The following is a 22,621-nucleotide window of genomic DNA, read 5'->3' as shown; positions in this document are numbered from 1 at the left end:
TGCTTTTATACCGAAAAGCTTAACCTAAAAGCGCGGGGCTTAAACACCATAGCCAATCCTGGTGTTATTGCTGAAACGTTTCAACTAGATCAGCTTAGTGATGCAATGTCTCATTCCCTTCATCTCAGGGAACCAATGTTACATACGTAACTGAGACGTCTCACCAACTCTGTTCAATGCAACTCTACAGTGCTGCAAAAATGCCCAAGAGTCTCTGCATACACACTCCCATTGCAACATTGGTATTGTAGATTGAGAGGCTACATGTTTGAGTTATATTGGACCATTTCATTGTAAATGTAAGAGAAAAGTACATTAAACTCAAACCAATGTAACAATTCCTGTTACTTAAAAGGTGTCAGTTTAATAAAATAAAGTTCTTTATAATCCTCAAGGTTAATTTATTTGAATTAATTTGTATGATTACATTTTTTGTACTTTATACAACTAATTATTTTGAGCATTAGGGCTTACGCTGTGGTCTCAGACAAACAAGAAACATCCCAGAAAGTTCACCTCATGGTAAAAATGCAAAGGCTTATGTTTACTCTATTACTCTATTTCTCTCCATGTTTAGAGGTGTAAAGATGACATAGAACATCATAGTATGTCAGGAGTTCATAATTGCCCAGCAAACATCAAACTTGTTGGAAATATTTGGTCAGAGCATTAATAAATTGCAGTTGGATACATTTATACAAAATAAATGCAAGCCAATTAAATGGGAAAACAGACATGACTGCTGAAAGCCACCTTTATACCTAATATATTATTTTCACACTTTCTAATTCCAGATTGCAGCCATTTTGAACCAAAATAATTATAGAGCAAATTAACAGTTTTTGAAATTTTGAACCATTTCTGAGAAAACAGTCAATGATGGTGAAAATGTTATTTGCAAATTAGAGGCATAGTGTTGTTCCTACAACATTAAAAAATTGTCTGATTGAACTCCCCACTGATTTGCGAAAGAACAGTAGGCATTTACAAGTGATGCCTTCAATTATTATTCAGGTCTCCAGTATACATTAAGTTAATTATCCAGATAATGCAAAGATCTGTGAAACGTATGACTCTTTTTAAGCTCTCCTACAGGCTGGTTAATTTGAAGAGACCCTTAAGAATACATTTAAAATTAGAAAATGATATTAGGTCCATTGCCTTTTCTAACTTTGCTTATGGCAAAAAGCTGACAATGCCAAATTATCCTCTGGTTTTTAGAACCATATAAATAAATGCTGGCAAGAAAAAGAGATCTTGATTAATCTGTTCTGTAATATTGTTCTTGTTGTATAACATGTATGTAACTTCATTAATAAATCGTCATAGTTAAACCACACAAAACCTAATTATAAATGGTGGCCTCTGGTCAGCCACACACTGGTAATGAAACCCACATAAAATTAAAAGCGTGTGGCAAATAGAGTATTGAAATTAGTAGCTAAATGAATTGCTTCTTTCCAGAAGGGTTAAAGCATTGGAGGGTAAAATTAAGAAATGTTATGTGATGACTAGGGATAGTACTGGCACTTTCAGTTCATGTTGTTTGTGAATAAGTTATGGGAAATGTCAAACCAAAATATGGGCCTGTAGCATCACGCAAAGATAAGATTTGCAATATGGTGACAGAATACCTCATACTGACACAGTGCCTTGAGTAAATATTTGGATATGGACTTTTCTTGCTTTTCTTTTGTATTCAAAGACACAATTTCTGACAAATTTCTGGTTCTGACTTCAAAAATAGTTGGTTGATCCCTCATTTATTCAATCCTAATTTATGGATTGGACATAAATATATGTTGGTGTTATGTGTCTCTGGCTTTGGCTGAGGCTTAAATTTAATGTAATGTTCTCCAAACACTCATAAAACCAGCTCACTAAGTACATGTTTTGAGTATCAGACTGTCTTAAACTCTTGACTGTCTCAAAGGACTGACTGGTATCAGTAGGAAATGGAAAGAGCTTTGAGAAATTTTAGAACTGCAGTAAAGCCATTTAATGTACATAGAGATGATAGTGAGTTGCCATCTTAATTAGATCAGAAACAACACTGGAGGGCGATTATGTTGTAAAAACAGTTTAAAAGCTTTAAATTCAAAGATATACAGGGAAAATCAAACTTGTGCAAAAAGTGCAAGAGTTTCAAAGAGCTCAAGAGTAATTGGTTCAGTGATAGACTGGATCTTATCTATGCTCCTTTAAAGCAAAACAGAACATTATACATTTATTTAACGCAACCCAATTTTCCATCTGAATAAATGATCTGATCCCCTGCAGACAGTGATTTCCCTAAAAAGAGAAAATGATTGGTTTGCAAAGAAAGAAAAATGCCTGTTTTCAACCCAAGAATGGTAAAAAAAATTACAAAAAAAAATAAAAGAAAAGGTCATCCCACAAAAGCATATTTTTAAGCATTTCTCAATTTTGCTGGGCTGTTGAATCAATTCAGAGAAAATTGCACACCTTTTGTTGACGAGCACTGGTAAACACTCTAGAAAGGACCCGCTGTGGAAAAACAGTAATCTGTGCCATCTTTGTATTTTTTTCATTTCACTACATAGACAGTCTTCTAATAATATATATGAGTAAAGACCAAATGGCATAATAAAATCTGTGAACAAAAGTTGTCTAGTCGCTTTCACGCAATATTCCCTTATAGTTTTTCTCTTGTCTTCTATTCTCTCCTCACTCTGGTCCTCCATCAATCTCACTCTACACCAGTGGCTGCTTGTCAGACATGGTGGAGGGCAGGGACTCCACACTGGACCTGTAGATGGGTTTCTTCTGGGAGCAGTCATCACTGAAAGGAAGAGAGACGGAAATATGAGGAATGAAGACAGAAGAGTGAGTGCTTTATCACCCAGAATAAAACAAGATGTTTGCCTAAAGGACAGACATGGTTAGAGAGACATGCAGTTATATGCATGTACGGTAGACCAGCCTGTGTGTACAACTCTTTGGGAGTGAGAAGAACTGGGGGGAGAGAAGTAATCATTAATGAAATACACATAAAAAATTTGACATGACTAAGGTCAAAGTTACATAAATCACTGCACATTTTTGCAGAAGCCACACCTCTTAGTTCTACTAGGGTGCCTTGGAGTACTTACATGGGTCCCTTGCTCTTCCTCTGTTTGGCTCGGCGGCAGAGGTAGGCAGTCATGGATAGTATAATCACCAGAAGGACTAATCCTGCAGCAGATGCCATGAGAGCAACATGACCAGTGGTTGACTCATACCATGCTGCATCCTCTGTGAGACATAAGCAGACAGAAACAGTTACCAATGTTTGTCTTTTTATTTCATCAAACGCTCCTAAAACGTTTAGTTACAAAAGATAACGTCAAAAAACCTGAGCAACCATTTTAACTTGATCAACACTTTAGTATAAATAGCTCAGCCTTAGGCCGGTGAGCTAATTGTGGGTAATTGTCTTGCTATTCTGGATCAGTGGTTCACATGGTAACGAGATATAGATTGTTTATGAGCGAATAAAAGGTCAATATTTTATATAAAAGGGCAGTCTTACATAAGTAGGAGAAAACTCTTAAACTGAAAAGTGAACACATTTTGGATGTTGAATTGTTGATTTAGTGCCACTGAATGGAAACTATAAATATGATTTGTTCAAATCATGAACATACTGTATATGAACAAATCAACTCAAGTTCAGCTTAAGCAGTTTATTAAAAGCAGCACAATGTGGCCCCCTTCTGGTAGCTCTGACCTGGCAAAACAGTGACACTGATTGTTTGTTTCTTCATGAGGGATTGCACAGTGGGGGACTGAGCCGTACAGGTGTATCTCCCTCCATCCATGGCCCTCACCTGTTCCAACTTCAACTTATTGGAGGGCAAAATCCAGTCTTCTCCCTTGATAGAAAACATAGACGACTAAAAAGTTAAAAAGGGAAGTGAAAAGTAAACCAGGAACTACAGGAAATATCTGACGCAAGAAAGATAAGGCAGGCATAATAAATGTTCTTAGGAAGGGAACATAAAGGGTGAAATTCTACCAACTTTTTCAATAGAAAATACAACAGAAAAGAAAAACATCTCAAACCAAAAACCACTAAAAGGTATGAATCCAACAGAGAAAGGGGAATAACTATGTAATTTACCCATAATATTGGCTATGCAGAGTAATAATGTAGCATTGAACTTGAGAAATATCGAGTATAGAGCATGTAATTAAGTAGATATAAAAATAACCACACTATACAATGCAGATAACAAGTGCCTGTGCAAAAACTGGTGAGAACACATAACCATACAAAAATACCTTTGGCACTGGAGGAGTTTGTGCAGCCTGCAAACAAAGTATATTTAAATTCAAATGTAAGTGTATTAAGAGGATTCCCAGTCAAGCCAATTTCTGGCTGAAACACCATTGTTTAAACCAATCCATTGGCTCCAAACTTTTTCCACGTACGTAGCTTTGCTCTGCCATTTAAGGGAAGCTGACTTTTCTGCTTTCTATTATAGGAACCTTCTCTTATTAAATCATGTCATTGGTAACAAATTGTTGTGCATTTTTAATAGAAAAGTTATTGATACCCAGACTAGGTGAAAATACGACTTTGGGTAATATATATTTGTACTCCAAACACCACTGAAGATGCATGGGTTAACTGATGGGGAATGACAATGCACATTTGTGAATTGTAATACTGAACAGACTGTCATCCTGAATAACAGGATTGTATAGTTCAACAACAATCCATCTCATGAAACTCTATGGCCATCTATAAACCCACACACTGACATTTGGAGGGATATTCTGGTTTGAGAAAAAAAAAAATACAAGGTTCTTTCTATAGTGGATCCACGTTTGGACCCCGTCATCCATGCGATTATCTAATCAGCCAATCATGTGGCAGCAGTGCAGTGCATAAAATCAGGCAGATACAGATCAGGAGCTTCAGTTAATGTTTGCATAAACCATCAGAATGGGGAAAAAATTCTGTGATCACAGTGATTTGGACAGTGGTGATTGCTGATGCCACATGAGCTGGCTTGAGTATATCTGTAGCTGCTGATCTCCTGGGATATTCGCACACAAGGCGTTTCTCTCAGATGTATGAAAAACCTACATGTTCAGTTTATAAAAACAGACCATTACAATCCCATTACTGCAGTTATGTAGCAGGCAGAATATTCAGGTTCAGGTTCAAATGTTGTTTACCAAACTGCAGAGACACAAAAATATGACTCTACTCAAAAATAGAGTGAAAAAGAAAAGAAAGAACATGGGTTATTAAATCTGTCACCTCTTTGGCCCAGAAGTACTCAGGTGTCTCAGAAGCAGAGGTGGAACATTCCAGCTCCACATCATCCCCTGATCTTACTTTTAGGTCCTGCACGGAGTTGAAATAACGAGTCAAGTAGCCTAAACCAGCCCTGTGCACCGACAGCTCTCGCATATCTGAGAAAGAGAAAGCATAGGTGGATAAAAAGGATGGACTAAATTTGCATCACTTGGATACATTTGCATAGCATGTAAACAAGCAACTGGCACACAAAAATTCCAAGCATTTTGTCATTATTCAATTTGAGAATCTTGTTGGTTACAGTGATGGATTAATGATTACAGTGTTATTGCAGTATAGTCAGCTGCTATAATACAGTGTGGGCATGGATCATCTTGTCTCCATTAGTTTTGCTTATTGAACTTCTCTGTATTAATCCACCTATTTTTTCACTCAGTTTTCCAATAAGTCAACGGTGTCAACTCATCCCCGAGCACAGCAAAGCCACTGAAAAATATATTGATTCTCTTATCTTGGGAGTTAAGGAGTTTTATTTATCTTCTTTAACTCTATAATATAAAACTTCCTTGTGACAAAATGTCATATCCACACATAACACACAATGGATAGATTAAAGCGTAAAGCATATACAATCTAGATTTCTATGAATCAATTTATGTTTGAAACAATCAATGGGGATTTATATACCTGCTCAATATACATACAGTAAATAGTTTCATAAAGATTCATACAGCTTCTGATGGGAGTACTTGGCAGAGGTATGACTCACAGTGAATGGGGATGGTGAGGGGCTGGGAGGTGTTGTATGGTGCAGAAGCATTCTCGGAGATACAGCGGTATGGACCCTCAGACCACGACTGGATGCTGGAGATGAGGAGGAGCAATCTGCCCTCCTCTCTTCTCACATCCACATCATACAGGAAACAGCGGCGGTAGAAATACACCTGATCTGACTCGAGTCGGTACCACCTGTTCATGTACTGTAAAAGAAGAAATGGGAATTTTCACTTACTGTAGATGTAATAACCTCCTGACTGAGACTGGAGTGTGACTGCTGTGTGCATTTTCCATTCCCCTTTTTGATTTGTAACTAATAAATCCTAAAAATGTATGTCCACATATGAGAACAGTAGGACTAAGTTATCAAATTAAAAAAAATACCAAGTTATAGAAAGTCAGATTTTTTACAACATATTGTGTTTCCAGGAGTGTTGGTTATTCATGTTTTTGAGATGTTACATACGTTACATCCGAAATTTGCATAAATAATTCTGATTCCAAATAATGGCCAGCATCATACAATCACTGCCAACTATGTTAAAATAAAACTTTGCTTGAAAATTTCTGACCCTATGTAGCCAACCGATTACCTTTGTCTCATGCCTGTTAAACATGTTGAGTGGTACAAACATCATCTGCAGCATGAAACTGAACTTCTGACTGGATGTTAGGAGAGAATGCATTTGGCTGCACAGGAAAGCTATAGGATGCTCCCTTGCTCCCTAATTAGGGAATGACTTAACCTTCAGAGTGCGGTCTATTTGCAATGATCTCAGAACAGTTTGAAATGCACCATGTTATCCTAAATCTGTATACAGCCTCCAAAATTAAAATTTTCCAGCTTTTGGATACATCCATTGATTCTCAATATGTTAATGCACAGTAAATATAGGATATTTTAAGGAAAATTAGCCTTTAGAGAGATTAAGAGATTCAACTTTTATTGTCACTGTGCAGAGTACAGGTACAGAGCCAATGAAATGCAGTTGTTTTCACACATCCCAACTAAGCTGGGGTCAGAGAGCAGGTTCAGCCATGAATCAGCACCCCAGGAGCAGATAGGCTCAAGGGCCTTGCTCAAGGGCCCAACAGTGGTATCTTGGCAGTGCTGGGGCTTGAACCCCCAACCTTTCAGTCAGTAACCCAGAGCCTTAACCGCTGAGCCACCATTGGCACATACGTGGTCATTCTGTTTAACAGTGTGCCATTTTGAGATAAATCAATTCCATTTTTAAAATGGCATATCAGATGATCCTAGAGACTCTACTCTTTTGACTCAAACAGGTTTTAATGAAAAACTTAATGAGTTTTTTTTAACCAGATAATAGTTTTGTTGTAATTTCTCCCAAAGAAAAACTCAACTAAGATCGTCTCCAAGCTGTTTTGTCACAGGACTCTGTGTGTTGAGTTTTTAAGCCTTTAATGGCAGCCAAGAGTCTACTGAACTAAGAACAGTCAGTTCAAATGAAATGATGCATAGCCTACAGTGAAGCCAAAACATAATGTCCACACACGTGGACGTGAGGTCTCAGGAGGATAAAGAGAATTTTCATTTTGGGATAGATTATCACTTATTGTTTGAATACTTGTTCTATCTTAAGAAAAGCTGGCCTATGACTTGAGATATGTCTTTAACTGAGATAGAGATCACTTTCTAAATTTGATTACATGTGTTATGCTTGGAGGAAGTAGATATTCAGGGACATGGCACTTGGGTCTCACAAACACAGAGTAATGAGAGTTTGCAAAACATCTGTCTCTGTGACTGATGATATGGAACTCCTTTTTTATGCACAAATGTGCATGTAAAAGGTGACAAACAGACAGAAGCAGCAGATGTTGTGAATCCTCCGTAGATTCTTCTCACTGCCAGATACTAATTAAACCCAGAATATCAGCTCTCTGAAGCCTGCTAAAACAAACAATGCCACCTGCTTTTTAAATACTACATTCAGTATTGATCTCTAAACAAATACATTCAGATGATAATGTTATTATTCCTTATTTGTTATTATATCCTTTCATTGTCTATATTAGTTTGTCTACAAAAAATGAGAGAAATTGTGGGGGAAGAAAAAATTTGTAATAGGTGCAGGTAATCTGCCCTGACAAATATGTTTGTAATTTTAGAACTCTATGCTTCTGTTTACAGTAATCAGATCTGTAGCATCTAGAGGGCATGCACAGACAGCACAATCAACATGAACACTCCTAATTTCCCAAGAGAAACAGGTGTCATTTCAGTTTCAATCTGCCGTTTTCTTGGCATTTACAGACAAATGCACATCAAAGCACATTATCTTAGAGACATTTCCTTGCTGTTGTGTAAGCAATGTTACCTTAGAGAACCTCTCAAAGTGCACTGAGCTCATATTCAACTCAGAGTATGTGTCCACACACTCCAGCGTCACATCCTGTCCTTCCAAAATCTGCTGGGATGGACCTTTTATGACCAAAGAAGCTGAGGAGCATACGAAAACAAAATGCAGCATTAAATTAACTTTCTGCTTGTTTAGTTTCTCATTTGTATGCACTTTTTTGTAAGTTGCTCTAAATAAGAATTTCTTACTCTTAAATGTAAATATTTTTACGTAATTTTAAGTGGAATAAGCTGTTTTCTGTGGAAATAGTTGTTATATCAGATCACCGTTCCCAATTTCTTTCTTAAAGGAATATTCCGGGTTCAATTCAAGTTTAGCTCAATCGACAGCATTTGTGGCACAATGTTAATTACCACAAAAAAATATTTTTACTCGTCCCTCATTTTCTTTAAAAAAAAAATGTGGGTTAGTTATGTAGTCACTCGATTTTTTTCTTAACTTCCTGGTTTGGCTTTGTTTTGCCCTGGTAGCACACCAGCCATGTCAACAACAGAAATATGAGAATGATGTCATAAAACACTATCTGATGCTAAATGTTGTGAATGTGAGGCGAAAGATGTTGGCTATATATACATTTGCTTTTACATCCTTTACTCTTACACAACACTTATTATTGTTAAATGAAGCACATGAAGACAATTACAGAGCCTGAATTCACATGCCACATTCAAATGTGTAATTTAGTTTTCTTAAAATGTTGTCTAAATGGTTGCTTTAAGATGGGGTGCACAATTAGGTAGGCTTTTGTGACAAATTCCAAGTCTCAGCTGATATACACAAGATCACTTGAAGAAGTGTGCAATGCGACCTTAATTCCCAAATGGGTTTCTGAAGGCTTTCGCAAAGATAATGTTTAGGAAGCAGCCCATTTCATTATAAGACTCACCATGTTTAATATGACCCTGTAACGTTACATCAATACAAACACTTTGAATTTCACTTTATTGCAGAAACACAGATTGGATTATTTCTGAGAAAACCAATAGCACATCGTTCTGACAAATTATATTTCCAGGTGTGTAATTCTGGAGGTATGCTGCAGAAACTTTTTATTTTGGGCTAAGAAGCTTAAATAATATTAACAAGCAGGAAAGGAATAATAAGTCAAATAAATAAATAACGTAACGTAAACAAACATACAGTATTGAATATCGTCAGAATCATTAACATATTTTCTAGTTTTAAAATTGTGCACCTCATCTGATTAAATTGGTTTTAGTGGATAAACTGACCGTTCCTGTTTATGAGAACAATAGAGTGTCTGCATAAGGAAGAAACAGCGAAAGACATTAAAATAATAGTGCGCGAATACATAAACGAACAACATGTTAGTTACCAGTGGAGCTTTGTAGATAGGTGAGCGCCAGCACTACGAGGAACATTAGGGCTCTCATTTTGAAGGATGCGTGACTCTCTTGACTTCTGTGCTTGAAAAACAACTTCTGGCAGAACGAAAGTTTGTAAACACTTTTAATGAGCGCGGAAGAAGGCGGCGCTTGCGTCAACTTGGGTACGTTCTATATTTTTGTTACAAACATTCCATTAACGATTAATAAAGTGCACTAATATTATAATTATGGCAAGTTATCTGTTTGTTCTAGCTAGCACTTTTTCCTGTAGACAAAACTATCGCGCCATGGCCTCAAAACGTATGCCAAGCACCGCTTGCTAATCTGTAGCGTCACTTGTATCCAGCAAAACGGTCAGAAAGAAGTAGGTGGATTTCAAAAGGTTATCGTGGCTTGTGTTTTTCCCCGTCCAATGTCATGATTCAAATTCCCCTCGATTTCAAAACAGAAACATTCGCTTCTTAAAATGAAGGTTATAACAATCCCCGTTGTTAAGCATAATGTCAGTTTAAACAGAATTTTTATAGTGAGTGTTTAATTAAATTCACTTTGCAAAGGAATAAAAGACGTGAGGCGCATGCGTTCCAAGGAAACGCTGTATTAAATCGACTAATGCGTAATGTGGACGCTGCGGGCTTGTTAGTGTCTCAAGGATATGCAGTGCATAGTATTTTAACTGGTTAACCCACTAAACAGCAGAATTGGAGGAAAGAACGAAAAGATGTGAGTTAGAGTACATTAAGTTGCCAGAAAATACTATTCATTGAACCTGTTTATTTGCTGACAGACCTGCCTGACCAAACCACTTTGCCCATAGACATACGGTAGGCTAACACAGATAAGGGACTATACACTATTTTGTTCGATAATTACACATGGGGGCCTATACATTAAGATCTAAAGATAATTATAAATGTAAACAATAATAATAACTATGCTAATAATAATTGAAATATAAATCCATTTTAGGATAAAGGTGATCATAGCCTCATTCATTTGAAATGGCAGTATACAGGTGATGTAGCCTTTACCGAGGCGCAATGGAAAGTCCCCGTGAATTGACCTTAGAGTAATTTCCTAATTTCATACAGCCTCTGGGTGACTCAACAATGGTGACTTTTCGAGGAAGTACAGACATAGCTAGAATTGTATTTGTGAATATTGACTGTATATTAAGTATGTATTTATTCATTTATTTTTATGCTGACAAAGCCATATTCCCATTTTCTGCATGTCAAAAAACAAAAAAACAATGGCTATCATGAAGGCCTGGTTAACCATGTGTGTTGGTCTGGAAGGTATCATACATTTTACAGTAGAAAGTTCCGTAAATATGAATGAAATCACTTTTGGGCAACATTACAAACTCTTGCACTTTTGAGGGAAATTAGAAGTGTTTGGATTATGATAATACACCAAACAAAAACTGTTTGGTGTATGATTATTTTCCAAACACTTATAATTTCCCTCAAAAGTGCAAGAGTTTGTAATGTTGCCCAAAAGTCATTTAAATGTGTGAATTACATTTTTTAAATGAAATGTAAATTGTATTTATGTTGCTAATATTTGTTCTGCAGATTGGATTTTGCAGAATGTCCAAGACTATTAATATCAAAATGTTTTTGTACTTCTTTGTCAAAGTATCACAGTTCTGTTACACAACTAGTATGTCAATCAGGTTGGACAAATCATTTAATGCATGTAAAAAGTTAAACTGTTCATCATCAACTCTGTATGTCGAAATGAATCAGCAGTACAATTATTAAAGATGCCAGAGGTTTTATTAGCCTAAAATAGCATTATAAAAGGGCATGAACACACAGTCCACTGCTTTCTTTCAATGAAGAGACAAAGAATGTGGCTACACTGATCATTATTGTAACAGAAGAATTGAAAAGCTTATTTTATCTGAAAACAAAACAAATAATCCTTGTTAAAATGAGATACTTCACTGTAATATGCCACAAGGTTGTTTTTGTTGATAAATGTACAGTATGCAATTAACATATAGACTGGAGCTAAAGTGACAGTACACAAAGGTAACACTTTACTATAAGGTTCCATTTGTTAACATTAATTAACAACATTAGTAAAAAATTAACTATAATTAACAATACTGTTACAGCATCTATTAATCTTAGTTAATGTTAATTTCAACATAAACACATTTTTTAAATCAAACAATGCATTAGTTAATACTCTATGAACAAACATTAACTGACAATGAACAATTGTATTTTTATCAGCTAACATTAACTAAGGTTAATAGAAAAAATATATATTGTTCATTGTTTGTACATGACACCTAATACATTAAATAATGGAATCTTATTGTAAAGTTTTACCAAAAAGAAGGGAAAAAGAAGATTCTGATGCTCAGGGTTGTGAGGTTACAATCATTGCGCTCTACAATTATCCATTTATATCCATAGTACAGGTGTATTAAAGAGGTTGATGCTCATATCAACAGTGTAATAATGAAGATATGCAATATACACACAAAAGTATTGGACAATATTTTTCCACTTTTAATTTGCTGTTATCATACAAATTTATAAATCACTATGTTCACAAAATTGGCCTATTAAAAAAAAAAAAAAAACACCTCTACACTACATTTAGTCTTGTGTACTGTCAGTCCCTTTATAATGCACACTTGACAGGTAGCTGACATGTCCTAATGATGTCGTAATATTGGCCCTACTTGCAACATGCTTAGGTGCTTTAATCTAAAGTCTGGTAAGCATACCTTTATTCATTTAATTGCAAACCTGCAATCATTCTAAAACTATTATTGTATTTTTGTGATAAAACATTTGTTTATATCGCAAATTTACAAATATGTTGTAACCATTAAATTGTTGATTACCATATTTAGATCTTTGACTTTTGAAGCCAGAATCTTAAATTTGGACTTAGTTTGCATTTGCTTTGCAAGATTCCTATGAAGAAAGGCACATTTACCTCCATCTATCCACACATACTGTAACTTCTTCCTCATATAGTAAACCTAGCCATGGCTTCAATGACAAATTTTCATAATCATGTTCATCATCAAAACAGTACTAAAAGGTCATATGAACACAGAAATATTAACAGAATTTACAACTCTCACCAAATGGATACAAAATACTTGCACATACATCAGGTACACAAAACAACTTAAACAATACGTAAAGAGAAGATTAGGTCAACCAACAAAATTTAAAATACTTTACCATATTTTCAGTTTAAAAAAGCTAAATAAAAACAACACAAAATCTTTGCAATTATGAATTAATTCAAACAAACACCTTTATTCAGAATTTGGCTAGGTTATACACTCACTGAACACTTTAATAGGAACACCTGTACACCTACATATTCATGCGATTATCGAATCAACCAATTGTGTGGCAGCAGTGCAATGCATAAAATCATGCAGATATGAGTCAGGAGATTCAGTTAATGTTCACATCGGTTACTCAGATAAACGCTCTGTACAACTGAAGTGAGCAGAATAGCATCTCAGAATGCAAAACACGTCGAACCTTGAGGCTGATGGGCAACAGCAGCAGAAGACCGCTACAAGCACTTTATTAGGACATAGTGTTCCTAATAAAGTGCTCAGAGAGTGTATATTTAATATTCAAGGTGCTATTTCACAACACAAGGTTTAGATTTTTTGAGGCACAATTCATAGGCAAAAGAATCTTACATGATCAAAACAGGAATAGTCAGTATAAATGGACTGATACCAGTTCTTAGCCCTGTTACAGGTTGTGAAACAGCTCAAATACATCTGGCTCAACACATTTTCAAGTTGTCTTTGTTTTCTCTTCCCTCGTTTTTGAAAGTCACTTACCCAGCAATGTTATAGTTGTTGTCAGATGTTTCTTTCTACTCCTTGGTCTTATCTGTTCCCCCCTCTTCCATCTCTCTCTCTTCCGTAGAGTAGTGTTGTAATGTCTGGTGTCTGTTTCTAGATGGAGCATCTGGAAAGCGCTGACCGCAGTCCTCACAGGCGTATGGAAGGGCTCTTTTTTCCCCATCGCCACTTAACTGTCCTTTGCTGGATGGAGTCCTCTCTTCCATTTGCCGGAAACGGATCTTGTTGAGACTGCTGGAATTATCAGTATCTTGACCAGAGCCTTGGATTCTCTGGAAGTTTGAACCAGGGGATGATGCATTAGCAGCCAGGCTAGGCCTGCCCACAGAGTTGGGCTCTGTCACAATCCCATGAACAGTGCGGTGATGAAAGCGGATACCAGATCGATTGGAGAAGCTCTTCCCACAGAGGCTGCAGATGAAAGGCCTCTCACCAGTGTGGATCCGATTGTGGATCTTTAGGGCCCCAGACTGAGTAAAGCATTTCCCACACTGGGTGCAGCGGTAAGGTTTCTCCCCTGTGTGTGTACGCTGATGGGCTCTCACACCCGCCAGGTGAGGGAAACCCCTCCCACAATAAGAACAGGTGTACGGCCTCTCTCCGGTGTGCATTCGGCGATGAATCTTAAGTGCCCCTGATTGGCTGAAGCTCTTATCACAGACTGTGCAGCTGTACGGCCGGGCGCCAGTGTGCACATTGAGGTGGATGCGCAGATTGCTGTGAGAGTTGAATGCACGCCCACACTCTGCACAAAGGAAGCCGCCTGCCTTGGATGCATGCTGGGTACGCTGATGCTGCAGCAGTTGTGAAGGCCTGAGGAAAGACACGTTGCAATGCATGCACGGAAGCTGCTGCATGCCCTCCTGCTGTGCGTGGCCTTGGTGATGGCGCAAGAGCTGGGTGCAGGTGGGGAAGGAGCGCTGACAGGACAGGCATGGGAAGGAGGGGAGTGACTGGGCAGCATGGTGCAACTGTGCACATGGCATGCACGAGGTGAGAGGGCACTGATGGTGGTGATGGTAATGGTGGTAGGGGTGGGCATCTGGGTCCTTTTGGTGGTGCAGAAGTTGTGTGCTGGATTGAATCCTTCGGTGACAGCATAGACAGGGAAAGGCCTGAACAGGTGGGGAGTCTGGGTTTGTATGTGGGATTGGGCTGTTCGTGCTTGTGCCTTTGTCCTCCTGCTGGGTGTGGCCAGGCTCAGGGTTAGAAGTACTTGTAGGCACATTGCTCTCCTCTTCCAAAGAAAGACCCAAACCCAGACACAAGCCCAGGCCAACAGGGGCATAGCTGGGCTCTTTGACCTGTGGTGGGGTGGACTGGGAAGGTGAGGGTGGTAAGATTTGTGAGACAGGACTGCCTCTGGGTTTTTGGGTCTGGAGTGAATGCGAGGCAAATGAGGAAAGCGGGCAGCCAGAACATGTGCAGGTACAATGCTGAACTAAAAAGTAGGGAGAGCAAAATGCACAGTCACAAAATAGTGAGTAAAAAAATAGATAACCTAAACCAAACATATACTTTAAAATGAATATGTTAAGTCACCATAAAATGAAAATTATGTCATAATGTAGTCAATTTATATGTTGTTCCAAACCTGTATGACTTCCACTGAACACCGAAGTTATGTTAAGCAGAATTCTGGGGAGTCACCGTTCACTTACAGTATATTGTAATGAAAAATTATACAATTAAAGTGAATGATGAATGAGGCTAACGTTTGAGGGGAAGTTTATATTTAAAACACAATGGTGCAATACACTATCAGCCTAGTGTAACTTTTACTCACCATGGCTTTCATGGTCTTTGGATTCCCTTGCCCTTTCCTCAGAATGCAGACCAAAAGCTACAGCACTTTTAACCTGGCTCTGCCTGAATGAGTTTGACTGGGGAGGATGAGAGACTTTGGGTCTTAGAGTCTCAGGCCTAGATGATTCCCAGGCAGAGCTCAGTGTTTCCTCAGTAGGCTGCTCTCTCTGTGGATGACCAGAGACTGATGCACTAGCTGCCATAAGGTCACCAATGAAAGTATGCATCTCCAGCCAAGAGCATGCACCGGTCTGTTTAAAATAATAATGTCACAGACTGTTAGAAAATACTGTGAAATTGTATGAGATACTGAATTCAAATGAGAGCAATGTTAATGGAAATTAAAAACATTGGGATATGGCCCCAGTCATATGAGGAGCATAAAATAAGAGTGCATCATGAGAAATTGATACCTTTGGGTAGTACGCATAACATGATGTGATTAGTGTTTCTATGTGCAAATATCAAGTGACACATCTTACTAAATAACAAAACCTTTGAATCCATCCATAGCGCTGTGAAATTAAATACATGTAAGCCAGAACATAAAAATAAATAAATACTTGCTTCTGCGTTTCTTTTCAAATAGTATTTTCCAAGCTGTTAAATGTCTTGTGCTGCAATGTGCTGGGAAACTTAGTTTGTTTATAAAAATAAAACTTAAAAAAATACAAAAAAAATCCTTATAGAACGTTCTGTAGCTATAAATTATTTTTAGGATGTCCCATAAAAACGGTTCCAAGAACGTTCGAAATAGGTTCCTTAAAATAAACAGACGGGAACCATACTCTAACGTAACGAATGTTCTGTATTTGCTGGTAAGGGCCGTTCACACCGAAAGCGTATTTGTGTCTGTCTGCTCTTTTTCAAATGTTTACCTATGTAAACATGAGCTACACAGACCGAGTCTCGCATAGATCGCGCCGCGTTGTTTTAGACGTGTCAGGTAAAAATAAATAATTAAAAGAAAGGAAGTCAACTTTTAAAGCGCTTCTCGAGACACTTGCGTCATGGTTTACGCGTTGTGCTAGGGTTTTAGTGCAAAACTGAGTTCGGTCTGAACGGTCCCTTACACGCCTTGCTAGCCTAATTGCTCATGTTTATTTTTGTATGTACTTACTGTGAGTCTGTCTTTGTCCATTTGTGGCGTGCCCTTACATACTCTTGCATGCACCTCTATTACTACACATTAATAAGTAAAGTTGGCATTTCAAGTCCTGCGGTGAACCGCGAAAGGCGGATTAATCATTGTCCTCTGCAGGGAGACGCTGTTCTCCATTTACTGTACTGCCCCACTTTGTGTTATACTGTAGCTGCTCATATCGCCATTTTAACCATAAGCGACTGTGTTTCCGGGATATGGATCATGTGACTATATTCCTTCCTTTCCTACTCGGTACCTTTCAATATTGTAACATGGCAAACATATTTTCAGACAAAATACAATACTACAGGTATTGTTACAAATGTAAAACCATAATAATTTACAATGGGATCAAACCGAGTAAGATGCGTTCCAAAGCTAGCCTCTCTGTCATTTTCTTATTTTATTAAAAAATTTTGTCAGTGTTTTATAAATGATAACTGTTGTGACTATAGTAGCTATGTATGGTATGCTATGGTATGGTATGCAGAAACAATAACTTTAAAAACAATGTATTTTTGTAAGAATCAATGTCATTCTTCAAGTGTGCTGTATCCATATACTGTATGTTTGGAGGGGCATTACTTTCATAAAATTATGAACATACTTCTTAGTGACTACATATTTTTAACTTTATGATGCACTTTTCCCAATCATTCCACTTCTAGTGTGCTTCATCAAGCATGATGGATATTTGATGCCTCCATACTAGGGCAAGTGTCAGTGTACTGTATATTGAACATGATGCTTCGTTCAAAATGCCTAACCTACTTTAATTAAGGCATGATCAAAATAACTAGGGTACTTGGTCTGGACAATATATATAATAATAATAATAATAATAATAGTAATAAACCTGAATGATGCTGAGAATCTGTAACAACCATCCAAAATACACACTAAGAATGATTATTTAGACCCATTAGACCCGTTGTCTTTATTTAGGCAAAGATCAGTTCAGATCACTAATTGTCTGTTTTCCCTTATGATTCCTGCTAATGGCTTTCATGCTCTTATCCTATTGCTTTGGCATTTATGCAATACTACAGGTATTGTTACAAATGAGACTCGAGCATGACTGCTGTGTGTATTTTCCATATCCCTTCTTGATTTATAACTAGTAGCACCAAATGAACATGCAAAAAAAAAAAAAAAAATTTCCTAAATAATAATGGCAACACATGAGGACAGTGGGACTAAGTTGTGAAATGTAAAAAAAATACCCAGGTATAGAAAGTCAGATTTTTTTAATTAAAATTTTTATTGTTTCCAGGAGTGTTGGTTATTCAAGGTTTTGTGACGTTACAGACATTACATCAGACATTTGCATACTTCATTCTGATTCAAAGTAATGGCCAGCATCATCCAATAACTGCCAACCATGTTAAAATAAAATGTTACATTATAAATTCTGAATCTATGAAGTGATTACCATTATCCCATGTCTGCCAAACATGTTGAGTGGTCCAAACATCATCTGTCTTCACCAACACTCAGAAACTGCTCAGAACACCAAATGCACTTTGGATCACATCATTTATATGTATTAATGTTTTCCATCTGAAAGGACTAAATATTAAATTAAACAAATGACAATAAAATGCAAAGTAATCTCTTCAGTAATCAAACTACTTTTTGAATGTAACTTCTAATTACCAATTATTTAAATAGTAAATAACAGTTACTTATATTTTGTATTTTAAATACGTAATCCCGTTACACATATTCCGATACTCCCCAACCCTGTAAATATATATATATATATATATATATATGCTAATGTGTTTGTGTCTAGCTGGCAACAAGCTGCAGGGTTCAATATAGTAATTTGAACTGAACAAATATAAGTTAAATTAATTTCAAATCAATTAATTTAGGGTATTTTTACACAAAGTATTTTAGTAGAGCCTACATTTTAATTACAAATCAAAGAAAGTAATTTATATCGTGTGGAAACAATGTCCTCAACTGAATTAAATTATAACAGTTATTATTATTATTATTATTTTCATTGCACTTCTGAATAAATGTAAATGTATAATATTCCTTGAACACTAGATGGGGCGATTTAAATGAAAACAGAAGCTGCTTGCTCTTCCTACCTCCTACAGTGTCTCAGAGTATGGAGCCAGAAATATGACAAAACAATTTGAATTTTAAGTTTGATTTTGCCAAATTTAATATTACGTTTTTTTTTAAATATTTTAAATAGGTTTGAATTTGAATTTTTTAAACTCCAATCCTGGACATTTCATATTTAACCAAATTGAATTGTTTTTTTTTTTTATGGCACAATTTTATATATGTATTTTCAAACAGCAAATTTTTGGTTCTGAATTCTTACACTGTAAATATCCGTTTTAAAAAATACAGCTTCAAATTTTCAAAATGTAGAAGAAATTCAGAACACCAAATTCAATATTCTAAAATTCAAATCGCAGAAATTCAGATCTACAGAAAGTGGGTCAGAGATCAAGCTTCAGTGTTCCATAGGGAAGAGTAGAGGGTCTTGGAAAAGTTGAATGGAGCATTTTGGCCAATTGTAGGATGAGGTGCAATAATCCTCTGGCGCGAACGTGATTCAGAAGATTCACGCCATTCTGACCATGAAGTGGTTCTTAAACTTTTATGATTTATATTTTGATGGTTAGCACGTTAGCACATTCTCGGCACAAGAGACATTTGTCTATGCGTTCTCTGGTATTTGTTTTAGTATAAAGTATATTTAGTATGAAAGAGATTAGTATGCGTAAGTCAAGTCAAGTGGTTTTTATTGTCGTTTCAACAATATACAGTTAGTACAGTACACAGTGAAACGAGACAACGTTCCTCCAGGACCATGGTGCTACATAAAAACAACATAGGACAAACACAGGACCACATGAGACTACACAACTAAATAAAATACCTATACCTATATATCTATATTAAGTGCACGTGCAAACATGTGCAAAAAGTACGGGACAGTACAAGAAATTTCTAACAATGAACAGGACGATAGGCACAGTGAGAGACAGTGCAGCGCCGACCAGTACACAGTAGTGCAAAAAGATGACAGTTTCTAAAAACGTAAACATAACATACTATGAGATAGTGTTCTATGCACATAGCAGTTATTGAGGTAGCAGCCAGGTATAAAGTGACAAAGTTAAAGTGCAACTCAGGACGTGTGTGTGTGTGTGTCAAACCAGTCTCTGATGGCTTAGGGGAAGAAGCTGTTACACAGTCTGGCTGTGAGGGCCTGAATGCTTCGGTACCTCTTGCCAGACGGCAGGAGGGTAAAGAGTTTGTGTGAGGGGTGTGTGGGGTTGTCCACAATGCTGGTTGCTTTGCGGATACAGTGTTTTTTGTAAATGTCTTTGATGGAGGGAAGAGAGACCCCGATGATCTTCTCAGCTGTTCTCACTATCCTCTGCATGGCTTTGCGGTCCGAAACGGAGCAAGTCCCAAACCAGGCAGTGATGCAGCTGCTCTCAATAGTCCCTCTATAGAATGTAGTGAGGATGGGGGGTGGGAGATGTGCTTTCCTCAGCCTTCGAAGAAAATAGAGACGCTGCTGGGCTTTCTTGGTGATAGAGCTGGTGTTGAGGGACCAGGTGAGGTTCTCCGCCAGGTGAACACCAAGGAATTTGGTGCTCTTGACGATCTCCACAGAGGAGCCATCGATGTTCAGCGGAGTAAGAGTAAGTATCAAATATAACTCAATAATGAATGTAATTCTACTTTATTCTGTGATCGGAATCCACATCAGATCCAAGTCGGATGTTATTTCAAACACTTGTTGGTGTTTGTAAGTGCGTTTTGAGCACAAGACATGAACATCACGAATGATCATTCAGATGTGTGGGATTTAGCAGGTGTGATTACATTATACGATTAATTTCATGCAAGTTGTAGGCTTATTGTTAGGCATTTAATGGCTAATTTACACACCAAACTCCAACAAACGTTACAAACACAGTATGACTGTCATTCTCACACGGAGAGTGCACATCCCTATTGATGTTTAGTCATTATGCCATTTATCTTTAGTTTGACTGTCAGAATCATTTTAAATTGAACATTTCACGTTTTCTTGTCATAAATCTTCAAAGCTGCAAAATAAGTTTAAACAAGCAGCATAAAAAGGTTCGATTTTGGGTCATGTTGATTATTGTTAATAATAACAATGTAAAAATGTATAAGCCTTTTTACTGTTTCATAATTTTTAAATTATGAAACAGAAAAAAGTCTTATACATTTTTAAATTCATTTCAAACCTTTTTAAGGATTCAAAATTCAAACCTATTTAAAATACAACGTAATATTAAATTTGGAAAAATCACACTGATAATTCAAATTCAAAAGTCTATAATTCAAATTTACACAATTCAAATTATTTTGTCATATTTCTGGCTCCATATCAGAGGACAGACAATCTATACTCTGAATTGTACAATTGTTTAGGAGTATTTAGGATTTTCAGTAAGATAAGTACATATTTAAAAGAAACCAATACATGTAATAAAAAAAATACAATACAAATCATTCCTATAATGTTGTTTATTTAAAGTGTGTATCAACACACAAGTGTGTTGCACAACTAATAAGTTTAGGACCACTAACAGTACACAGCAGTTGAGGTTTGCCATTTATAGTGCTCACACTCGTTTGCAGCTGGGAGACGATGAGGCAAGAGCAGAGGAGGACATGGGTGTTGGGGAGAGAAGAGGAAATGAAGATGATGGTTATTTTCTTTAAGACTAATTATCAGATAAAAAGTTGAGAAAGAGAGCATTTGGAAAGGGATGCATACAAGGACATTTTAGAGGACAGATCCAGTGTAAAGGAGTCATTTATATCATGTTTTGTTTTCTCTCTCTCTCTCTCTCTCTCTCTCTTTAGGTTTATGTGCAACCTCTACAGGACAGGTGATGTCATAAAGCCCTAGGTTTGTAACCTGACCATGCATTCTGCTGTGAGCTCATGGGTTTTAGACCTTCTATTGTGCTTTAATTTTCATTATAAATTGATTTTGTAAATCGATTAGTTATTTTGTTAATCACAAGCTTTAATTACATTTTGTGTAACATTCAGAAGACACAAGAACAAGATAAAAAAAACAAAACTTTTTTTATATAATTAACGTTATGGATGTCTAAATCCCTGAGTAGTCCCAGAAGTGACTAAGGGACTTTTTAGTAGTATAGTACACTCAAGAAGAGAGAAGTTTGGAGCTTACATAAGAAGTGAAAGATGAGGAGCTGCAGAAATGTTGTTTCTTTCGCTGAAACTACAAAAAGGACCAATCAACCTTTTTTTCTTCTTCATAAGAGATAAAGGATCATGGTATAGGGCAACAAGCATCTTTGCCTCCAGTTGCTTCCTCCCTCTCCCCCACCTTTACGCTTCCACTTTTTTAAGCTTTTTCTTATCCACTCAATATCAAACGTGACATAACACTAGTTAGAAGGAATTGAACTGCTTTAGTCCAAGTGCTTATCATAATATCTGCTGTAACTAAATTTACTAAACATATAGGCTACCATAAGTACAATATAGTCCTACATATTAAGTGTACTCCGTTTATGTAAACTTTCTTGGTGGAATATATTAATATAATAAATATATTATCATTATATTATAATTAATTAATAATATTAATAATACATATTTATTTATAATATATAGTTATAATATTTTAATATATTCATTAGTTGTATTAAAACTATATATATAAAATATAGATATAAAGCGCCTTACTGAGCCATATGCCCAGATAAAAAAATGAGTGTTGAGAGAATAGTACTTAAAGGCCCAGATATTTGACTAATTATATTTAATGTCTTGTAAATGGCCCTCAGATTGATATGAAGTTATTGTGTACATTTATCATTTGTTATTTGAGTCATAGTTGAGTGAGAAAGAAAGAAAGAAATCTAACATTGAGAATTCTGTTGAGACGACTGTCACGTCTCAAGTTGTGATTAAGTCGGTCTAACAGCTCGTCATCGGTATGAGGGTGGAACTACATGTGGGCGG

The 22,621-nt window shown here is 36.6% G+C and overlaps 2 protein-coding genes across 2 annotated transcripts; both read right to left on the bottom strand.

Moving 5' to 3' along the window:
* Positions 1 to 2,064: 2,064 nt before the first annotated feature.
* Positions 2,065 to 10,060, bottom strand: si:ch211-79k12.1 (uncharacterized protein LOC568891 homolog). The gene is made up of 7 exons (XM_052144505.1): positions 9,770 to 10,060; positions 8,392 to 8,513; positions 6,042 to 6,252; positions 5,273 to 5,427; positions 3,731 to 3,875; positions 3,114 to 3,255; positions 2,065 to 2,803 (listed from the first exon to the last, which is right to left on the bottom strand). Exons 1-7 carry the CDS (start codon positions 9,825 to 9,827, stop codon positions 2,716 to 2,718), a joined length of 921 nt encoding a protein of 306 aa, XP_052000465.1. The 5' UTR covers positions 9,828 to 10,060; the 3' UTR covers positions 2,065 to 2,715.
* Positions 10,061 to 11,541: 1,481 nt separating this feature from the next.
* LOC127656258 (zinc finger protein ZFP2-like) lies at positions 11,542 to 16,815 on the bottom strand. The gene is made up of 3 exons (XM_052144487.1): positions 16,577 to 16,815; positions 15,437 to 15,707; positions 11,542 to 15,091 (listed from the first exon to the last, which is right to left on the bottom strand). The coding sequence occupies exons 1-3, from the start codon at positions 16,595 to 16,597 to the stop codon at positions 13,662 to 13,664; spliced, it is 1,722 nt and encodes a 573-aa protein (XP_052000447.1). The 5' UTR covers positions 16,598 to 16,815; the 3' UTR covers positions 11,542 to 13,661.
* Between the last annotated feature and the right edge of the window lie 5,806 nt (positions 16,816 to 22,621).

This window comes from Xyrauchen texanus, chromosome 15, assembly GCF_025860055.1.
Source record: "Xyrauchen texanus isolate HMW12.3.18 chromosome 15, RBS_HiC_50CHRs, whole genome shotgun sequence".
NCBI classification, from domain to species: Eukaryota; Metazoa; Chordata; class Actinopteri; order Cypriniformes; family Catostomidae; genus Xyrauchen; species Xyrauchen texanus.
The sequence above is the reverse complement of the archived record's forward strand: the minus strand, read 5'-3'. Positions and strand labels throughout refer to the sequence as shown.